Raw genomic sequence first — 9,709 nt, forward strand, 5'->3', positions numbered from 1 at the left:
CCCTAGAAAGATGGATTCTTAGCATACAGTAAGAAAGGAATCGTTACTATCTAGCAGTACTTGTTTGGTTTTATGTTGCATGAAGTATGGCTGTGTAAACTCTACACTAAATTCACTTGCAACGAAACGATATGAAACAACTTTAAAGCTTCTTCAAAAATCATTGACATGGGGTAACTGATATAAGAAGAAATTTCCCTCTTTCTGAAAAGGAAAATGTTTCTCCTAGCTGTTGACTTTCCTTTCTTTAGTGACTAGTAGAAGGAACTAGACAGTGTTTTAGAGGGAAGGGGCATGGGCAAGCTCTGTATATATTGTTACATGAAGTTTGTATCAGCAGTAGAATTGTTCTTCAAATCTTTTAAATTATTTGTAAAGGTTACATGAGCATCATGCCAGGCTAAGTTAATTTTCTCCTTTTCAAATGTATTAACATTCATGAATTGATGCATGTATGTTTTTAGTTTTCTATTAAGAAAAGCATAGTATGTGCCACAGTGGCAACCTCCATCTGTAGAAATGCTTTAGGCCCTTTCACTACAAACTGCGTCATTTCCATTCTCACAAACAGTTTATTTCCATTCAATTATAATCCTGTCCTGATATACTGGGGTGCATTCATATCTTATGAATGGCTTTCCATACTCACTTGTGTGTAAAGAATAAAGGGTCTGGTGCTGTTCGCAAGAGTATTGATAAATTAATTTTTTTAAAATGAATCCTGAGGGACAGCCTGAATGCCTCAGCAGGAGGTGTGGTCCTCTGCAGGGAAGCACTCAGCTGAAGGGAGCTGATTCTCTGCTACTTACTATACAGTTAATCTTTCTTTTCTCTTAGCTGCTTGGCAGCTAAGATTTGCCCAGATCTTCTGAAACATGCTTATTTTGCTACTACCGTCAGGTGTCTTCGGAATATTTAAGAATCCCACCAGGCTGTTGAAATCCATTATCTTCCCAGAGGAGCTTTCCATTACAGGAGTGTTATTCTCTCTATAACTACAGTGTTGGGGACGGAATGATTTGGGGAAGGATTCGTAATGGGATATGGATCCCTTCACCTCTAGGTCATGCATTCACAAGCAAGTTGGCTGTGATTGAAAGACTCTGCTGCCTAATGGCTCCTTGGGGACGCATCTGAAAGTAGCTAATGGGTTCAGTATAGGTCTCGCTGAATAGGTGGTCACAGTAGGAATGAAACCTGCCCCATCCCAGGAGCAGTTGCTTGCAATCTGACTGGTGGTGTCAGCAGAGAAATCAAAGATCGATGTGAACACCGAAGCTCTGGATTGAGGTTGTTGCTGGGGCAGCCTATGTGAGTTTGTTAGGGAAGCCTCACGTGTCTCTCCTGTAATTGTTGGCTAGCAACATCTGTTTCCAGCGCACTGAATTCTGTGTGCTGGGGAGGCACTGTGTTTGTACATGCGTAGGTTGTACTTAGTGTAGGATTTGATTTACAGCAAACAGATGTATACAGCAGAGGTATTGCAATATTGGACTCTTACTGCACGCCATAGTTTTGTGCGGCTTTGCCTCTTGTTCTCAAGCCCTTGACCATTTATGACCAGATTATTTGGCACCTCAAAAGTGGAGACAGACTTCAAGAGGAGGAATTATGCAAGGCACAGTTCCTGGCTGTTTGTGTTACTCCTTTGTTGCCAGTGGAGTGTTTTTTCCTTTGAATTCCCTTAGTCCATGAAGCAGAGAGATTCCTGCGCTTGGAAGCCGGGAGGATGATGCGTTGAATCAAGGTGGATTACTAGCTGTCAAAATAATGAGTGATTTTGGAGATCGTACGTACAGGTTTCAACAGAGGAAGTTATGATGAGAGACGTCTGTATAAAGATAAAAGCTCTTTATGAACAATGTTAGCTTAGGAGCCATGGAGAGATTTGAGAGGTGTAATAGTTTATGTCTTCAGGTTAAAATACCTTGCAGCTGTCTCCAAAGTGAAAGTCTGTCCTAACAGCAACTGTCACTTGAACACACAAAAGCTGCCAACATTAGCAATAAATAAAAAGGCTCACTGCATTCTTGTACTCCTCACAGCTTTCTCTCATCTTTTATAAACAAGGTAATAGATTCTGTTACACTCCTTTTTCCTGATATTGTCTGTAACCAGCACGCATGTTTTGCTAGTGTAAAATGGATCTAACAGTGTTTGTGCACTAAAAGAAATTACCTTGGGAACTGCTACTGAGACAGTGGATATGAGTGTTAAGTGCTTTGAGAGGATGTAAAATACCTCCTGAGGAGGCAGAAATTAATCATAGGTTAGTTTGGCAGATAATGTGTACCTGTATTTTGACCCATTTTAGCTGACACATACATCTAGGCTGTCTGTTCTGTACCAAACAGTGAACAACGGCAGGAGAGAGATTCTGAGGCTGCTTGTTGTGTTGCTAATACAGCAAAGGTAGCCAGCAGTTAACTTTGTGTTTGCTCCTGTTCAGCACGCAGGTGTGGTTTGGCCCAAAGAAGTGTGAGTCAGTGCAGTACACTGAGGCACGCAGTGTTTCTCCTCCTGATATTCCTCCGTCTCCCTTTTGCCCTGCATTAGCAAGGTCGTTCTTGTGCCCGCATGAACCTACTGCGCCTTCACTGGTCTTCATTGTGCAGCCATACTGAGGCTAGAAATTACTTGCAGCTGGTAAAAGCACTGGAAATCCATGTAAAACCTAATCTTCTTCTATGAAAAGAGTTTACAGAAGACAAAGAATTCCAGTCCTGCGGTGTGTCCTCTCCTCTCACTGCTGCGGCCGTTGATGCCTTTGGCTGGGGGTGGGTGTGCAGCCTGGTGCAGAGCTGCTGGGCTGACAGGAGGCGCTTATGCAGTGAGTGACCTAGACTGATGTCCAAGTGCTGATTTGGTTTCTTAATGTTATTTTAAATGATACCTTTACCAGGGTCCAGAGCATTCATCAGCCAGGCCTGAGAGGTTTCTGCAGATGAGCAATGATGATTCTGATGCTTATCCAGTAAGTAGATTTGTCAAAGGCCATGTCCTTTTTTTCCCCTTCCAGTCTCAGAGATATTTCTTTGTAAGAAGCATCCTTTCAGCTAGGTATAGCGGGTTAAGATTTAGTTTCAAGAGTTGGTGTAACACTAACTTGATCCCAGTAAAAGTAATGGAAGTACACAGTATGTGCTGCTTCATTTCAAAGCTGAGGTCATACACGATTAATCTCTGGCAGCATGATCTTTTTATGGCTGTTCCTGAGAGCCAGTGATTCTGCTTGTTTATATTGCTGTGCGTACTGCAAATACGTGTCTCTAGCTAATTTCTAAAGGAGGCCAAGTGAGACTACTCCTGGCTTTTTGCAGTGGAGCTAAATTGTACTGCTGGGAGCATTAAAATAAGCAACTTCTAAATTTGATTCAGCTAAGACCTTCGTATGTTGGTCATTCATTTCTACTGATAAAGTACATAGCTCTACAGGATACTGGGCATCCGCTTCCCCACTGCAGATTTCCTAAGAAACGCTGCTATACCTGAAAAGCCCACCAATTAAAAAAAAAAAGGGCAAAATAAAATGGATGTTTCAGTTTTGGCTCCAAGTTTGTTACCCTTGGGGCAATGATGGTTCCAAGGCCATGTCCTTCCTCCTCTAAAAGTGATTTTTTTTGTCAGGGTACTGTCAGAATAAAGACCTTTTTGATTGACTACATTTAAGCATTGTCAACTTCACTTAATAAGCAAGTTATACATATTATCATATAAGGTAGGAGCTCAAACCATGGACCAGGAAGTTATGTTAGATGCTGTACCAATCTGTAATGAAATTATTGTACCTATACCTGTATGTATGCTTACCTAATATATATGTATATACGTCTGGATAAAAAAACCCCAATATTTGTAAAATATGTAAATATAAAGCATATGGAATTTATGTATTAAAATAGTATGAGAGGACAGGACACCTACTGAAAAATGGGAGAGAGTGAGTTAACTATACATTCAAAGAACGAATTATAGTTTTAAGCATCTTTCAAAGGGGTTCTATTTTGTGTCTTCCACCTACCGAGGTCCTAGTCCTCCTCACCCTTTCTTCCTGGACTTCCCAGCTTGCTGAAATTAATGGAAGTTTTTGCCTTTATTTGCATACATTTTTAGGAAGAAGTAGAAACAGAAGAGAATGATTTGTAGGGATGCTTCCCTAGCTAATAATATAATCTCAGCAGAGATCTGCTAATTAGGTTTTTGAGGGAGGGAGTTGCTGAGAGTCAGAAATAGAAGGATGGCTTTCAAGCCTTTTTTTTTCTGATCTTTTAAACATTTTTGTAATGCCTTTAACGTCTCTCTCAGGAGTTCAGTGAGCAGTTTGAAGTCTCCCAGCTGTATGAATGCAACTGGATTGTGGTGAATTGTTCAACTCCAGCCAATTACTTTCACGTCCTCAGAAGACAGATCTTGCTGCCATTCAGAAAACCGGTAAAGTTACTGTAATGGACTTAATTATTCTAGGTATATTAACCCTCACATAAAGAGGGGTCTTTGTTTGTATGTGACATACTGCTGAAAGAACAAGAATCATTGGTGAAGAACCTTAACTGAACACAGGTTGAAGTCGCTGGTTTGAGGAATGAAACTCAGCTCTGACTTACTATGATTCTAAAACCTGATTTTCAGCTTTACTTCCTTCTGGCTGTGCAGACCTTCAGATGAGCTTGTCAAGACACTATGTAGCTAATAGGTTGCATAATTATAATCTGCATATCTAATTGCTGCAAATTCAAAAACCTAAGATACAACTGTTGGATCTTTCACTGTTCATAGCCTGTGATTTGTTTTTTGTCTCAAAGAGAAGCATAAGCAATGTTTTTTGAGAACCTTTAAAGGGAGCGGACTACCCAAATATTTAAGTAATTTTGAAACTTCCTAGGCTTTCAGATCAGGAAAAAATAATTTATTGTGTTTGTTATTCACACTAATTTGTTCTATAATTTGTTCAGTTTGTAATTTTTGTATGAACAGTGTTACAAAGATTGCATGTGATAATGTAGATGAAGCAGCTCCTCAGTGTTGGAAAAATTTCTGTCTTACAGCTGATTATTTTGACACCTAAGTCACTGCTGAGGCATCCAGAAGCTAAATCCAGTTTTGATGAAATGATGTCTGGTAGGTGACCTTAAAGTATTATGGACAGATAATTAGCTATACCAAGTCGCGTGTCAGACTGTGAAGAAGAGAATCTGCTCTGGAGAGTTTGCCTTTTCCTTTGGTGTAATTTCTGTGGAGCTCTTGTAGCGAGATCTAGCATGGGCTTTTGCTGAAAAATCTGCTTTCAAGTATGGATTCCTATTTTTAACAGGCTTACCTTGTAACCAGCCGTTAATCTTAAAGGCAGTGGAAAGCGCATTCCCCTTTTTGCAGGGTTGTTCCCCTGCGTAGGCTGTTAGGTGCCTCCGCTCTTTTTCTCTTCCTACAAAAATTGAATTTGTCTTTGTACTGCCCCCTCCAGATGTGAGGGATAGTTTGTAATCCCACTGTGCCCATTTGGAAGAATGAGGGGCCTGTTTCTTCTTACGACGCTTGGTTCTGGGGCTGCCACGTCACACCAGTGATCTGAAGTGAGATCAGTGAGTCCAGAGCTGCGGGCGACCACCCCAGCTGCTGTTGGCACGCCATTAGCACCAAGAGACGTGGAGGTAGTACCAAAAACTGGAGTGCTTTGTCTTACTGTGCCCTGGGTAGAAGGTGTTAGAGCGGCGTGAGGAAATGCAGTGAAATGTAGTGAGTGCTTAAAGCGGTCATGCAGAGGGAGAGTGTGCATACTTGTGGTGGTCTGTCTCCAGTTCGAGCGGGTGTCTCGGCTGCTGTCAGAAAAGAGGAACTGCTCAGGTTTTTTAAAAGTGAGTTACAGTCTATAAATATGCTTAAATACTGCGTTATCTCCTTTTTGTAGGTGAGTAAAGTTTGCTTCTCAAGCAAAGACGTTTGCTGGTTTTGATTACTGTTTAAAAGCTTTGTAGAATGAGTCAGATTAGAAATTCCGTAGGGATTGTGATTTATTACTTTCTCTTGGGAGTCTCCTCTACTTCAGGCTAACCCTCAATAGTGGCCAGACTAATTGAGATTGCATTCTGACATATTTTCGTGCTCCTGCTAAAGAGGAAGCAAGTAGTAAAGTATTGCTGACTCTCAGCTAACTCTTTTTGCTCTGATTTTTAACGGAAAGCGGAGGAGGAGAGGAATACTGTCTCCAGCTGACCCAACGAAGCGCAGATTCAGTCTTTTTTAATGATGAATTCTGCTCTTCAGTGAGAGAGGATAATTCTGACATAAATCAGTTCCTCTTTCATATGTTTGTGCTGCTGCTTTTCTTCCCCCAAGATAAATGGTTCAAACAGGAGCTTATTCTCCTGGTGAGTGGGTGTGCTGATTCAGACTGGGAGGTCATGCCACTGTCTGCTACCTTGCAGGTGGTTAATGTGGGAATAGTTCTAATCAATCATATAAGAGAGCAAAGAAAAGGATCTTTTAGACCATCAAGTCCCTCTTCCAGTTTCATGTATCCCAAGCAAATTGTTCTCCTGGGAGATGATATCACAGGGGAAAAAATATCTAGCAGTAAGGATATCCATTTGAAATTGATCTTATCGCTTGTACATATGGCTCAGTACTATGCTAATTTTTCCTTTGGCTAATGCTGTTTTAGCTCTCAAACAGAGGTTTAAATCACATAAATATATGGCAGTGATATGTGTGCTTGTGTAAATATTTTTGCAGTTGCCAGTTTTAGTTTCATTATGAATACGTGCTATGCTTTTATATAAAAATATTCCGAAATTTTCTAAGCCTATATTAACGTTACATGGTTGAGATCATCTTGGAAAGAAGAAACAACATTTCAGGTAATTCTCTGGAAAAAAAAAACATAGGCAAAGGTGAGCTATCCAACCAAATTTAAATATAAGGTGTAATGCACAACACAGCGCTACAAAAGAATCCGCTGTTAATATGTTTCTGTCTATTAAGTATAAAAGAGTGGATTATTGACAGTCTTCTGTCAATAATCTTCTTGAAACTAAACTGCTGAAAGTCACTTTAGCAGAATTACCAGTCTGAAAAGTAGGAATAGAGAGGCAGCAGAACCGCGTGATCATTGCAACCTGCTGCTTGCTCAGTAAAGGACTGTTTCTTGGGCTGCTTTATTAGAATGTCAGTTCCACTGAGAGCACTTTTCTAATTTGTGCTCTAACTAGGTACCACTTTCCAACGCGTGATTCCTGAGAATGGGCTGGCAGCTCATGCACCACATGAGGTCAAGCGAGTGATTTTCTGCACAGGAAAAGTGTACTATGATCTTGTGAAAGAGAGAAAGAATCAAGACCTGGAGAAACAAGTAGCTATAACCAGACTTGAACAGGTGAGCTCCCCGATCCTCAGAAGACAGGGTCCTTGGGGAGACTTTCAGCCTGGGTTTCCTATGCTTTTAAATAGGTATCACTTGCCAGAAAGGATGGTGATAGCGTTTTTATAGCACTTTGCGCCTTACAAGACATTATCTAATCCTTCATGGCCTTGTGGAGAAGGAACACATCAATAGTGTACTGAACAATGAGATCCAGAAAGCGTGATGACTTTTCCAGAGCAGTGTAACAAAGTGAAGGTTACAATTTGATGGTACTTTAAATTTGCATATCCAGTCCGCTGGGTTTAAATGTTGTGAACAGTACACTTTGCAGCTATACTGTCGTTCACTAATTAAGGACCTGTATTGTCACAGCTACTGCGCTGTAAAAACTAGGAAAGAAGGAGATCTGGACTATGACCTACTTTTGTTTATACTGGTGCAACTATAAAATATCTGTGTATTCGCTTCTGACAGCATTAAATCAATTAAAGAAATACGACTCACTTTAAAGAATGTATAGCAATTATATTAGGTACTCAATGGTTCATTACAATGGTTGGTTGTAATGCCCAATAGGTAAAAGGCTTTCCTGCCCTGGGCTAACACCATGTAAGAGAAAGCTTTGCCAGTTACCACCCTCTCTTTCCAGATCTCGCCATTCCCCTTTGACCTGCTGAAAGAAGAACTTGAGAAGTATCCAGATGCTGATCTAGTTTGGTGTCAGGAGGAGCACAAAAACAGTGGATATTATGATTATGTCAAACCTCGTTTCCGCACTATTGTGAACCACACGCGACCTATATGGTATGAGACTTTAAACAATTGCTCTATCTCCTGGGCTGATTTGTTTGCCTTTACATTTGCTTGGGTGTTTGTTGGTTGGTTTTTTTTTTTTTACTTTTAAATTTGGTTTTGATTTGAGGATGGGTAAGTCAGGTTCTGGAGGAAACAGTTGTTGTCAAAGCTCAGTCCAGGTACCTTTGCATTTATTTTAGATGTTTGACTCTCGGATCTGCCCATTCAGCTGTCGGAGGAATGACAGTCGTCTTCACCAAAAGCAAGTTATCTAATTATGAGACAGTGTAGCTGGCTGCCCTGGGAGGGATGGGGGAAAAGACACAGCTTAATATCGACAGGAGGGGGAAAAGAGGGGGAAGCTGACCAGAAGGTATAACTGATGGTGCAACTTTGATTTTTATTTAAGAAAGATTGATGATTAAATGTCCAAATCTGCCAAGCTGACTTGAAGGCATTTAGCAGCATGTTCTCATGCTTGTTTGTTTCAAAATAGTCTTTCTTCTCACCTCATTTGTCTGCCCAATTCTTTTTGTCACAAAGGTATGTTGGCCGAGAGCCTGCTGCTGCAGCTGCCACAGGCAACAAGAACACACATCTGGTGTCGCTCAGAAGGTTCTTGGATACAGCTTTCAACCTGGAGGCCTTTGAGGGAAAGACATTCTAACTGCAGGGCACCGACCCATCTCTGACGAGTAGTCTCTCAAATCACTGCACACAAAAGAGGAAATAAAAGTGGGGAAAATACTGGAAATTATGTATTTTTGCTTTACCAGATCAAACAATCAATCCAGCAGCTAACTTCATTAATCTACACCTTGCTCTGCAGCTTGTAAGGGGAAAAAAAATAATTCCAACTTACCTTCCACCATTTTTTGTCACTTGTCTATTTAGATTGGGACCTCTTTGGCATAAGGAGAGTCTCCTGTCCAAGGATGCAGTGTCTGGCTCGGTGAGGCTCCCATCGCAGTCTGTGGGCACTGTCTAATTACTGTAAGTAAGTAGAGCAGGCATGGACAGCATGATAGTTATGCACATCCCTGAAAAAGAAGAGAGTACGTTTGGGAGCCACTAAGGAAACAAGATGCATTGTTACAAGAAAAATGGTTGACAGTTATTTCTAGACATATTGGAGAGGAGTAATGAAACCGAAAAGCAAAGAGCTGAGAGATGACTTTGGCAGAGAAATGTATTGGCTGTGGTTGTTGGAAGGAGATGGTAAGGCAGCCTGCTGATGTGAGGAGGAGGCTGGAAATAGGGAGTCAGATTAAAAAGTTGCTAGACTATGGATGATAATGACAGTGGTGTGGACCACTTCAGTATAAGGTGGAGGAGGGTGACGAAGGCAGAAATAAAAGGGACCAAGAAAAGGTTTGTTGGGGGTTGTTGAGGAGGGAAGAAGTCTACACAAGACCACAGCTGGTGGGTGATCAGCATGAGATTTCAGCATCAAATGACTTTAAAAGTAAGAGGTGATAGCACTAATTGCTCCCACTCCCTGGGCTGCCTGCTTTGATGCTCTGTGGTATTAGGCAACTGTGGGGTCCTGTGAACATC

At 41.1% G+C, this 9,709-nt stretch overlaps 1 protein-coding gene across 4 annotated transcripts in view; it reads left to right on the forward strand.

Annotated features, from left to right (window-relative positions):
• Window positions 1–8,958, forward strand: part of OGDHL (oxoglutarate dehydrogenase-like) — a 47,128-nt gene extending 38,170 nt beyond the window's left edge. For 3 of the 4 annotated variants that reach the window (XM_009893042.1, XM_009893044.1, XM_009893047.1), the window contains 6 exons: window positions 2,903–2,974; window positions 4,306–4,431; window positions 5,046–5,118; window positions 7,206–7,369; window positions 8,007–8,161; window positions 8,696–8,958. In XM_009893042.1, coding sequence (XP_009891344.1) covers window positions 2,903–2,974; window positions 4,306–4,431; window positions 5,046–5,118; window positions 7,206–7,369; window positions 8,007–8,161; window positions 8,696–8,819 — 714 coding nt within the window. In that variant the 3' untranslated portion in view covers window positions 8,820–8,958. The remainder of the gene's footprint in view (window positions 1–2,902; window positions 2,975–4,305; window positions 4,432–5,045; window positions 5,119–7,205; window positions 7,370–8,006; window positions 8,162–8,695) is intronic. The other variant, XM_009893043.1, reaches the window with a different exon arrangement.
• Window positions 8,959–9,709: the final 751 nt, after the last annotated feature.

The sequence above is a fragment of the Charadrius vociferus genome, unplaced genomic scaffold (genome assembly GCF_000708025.1).
Source record: "Charadrius vociferus isolate BGI_N301 unplaced genomic scaffold, ASM70802v2 scaffold429, whole genome shotgun sequence".
NCBI classification, from domain to species: Eukaryota; Metazoa; Chordata; class Aves; order Charadriiformes; family Charadriidae; genus Charadrius; species Charadrius vociferus.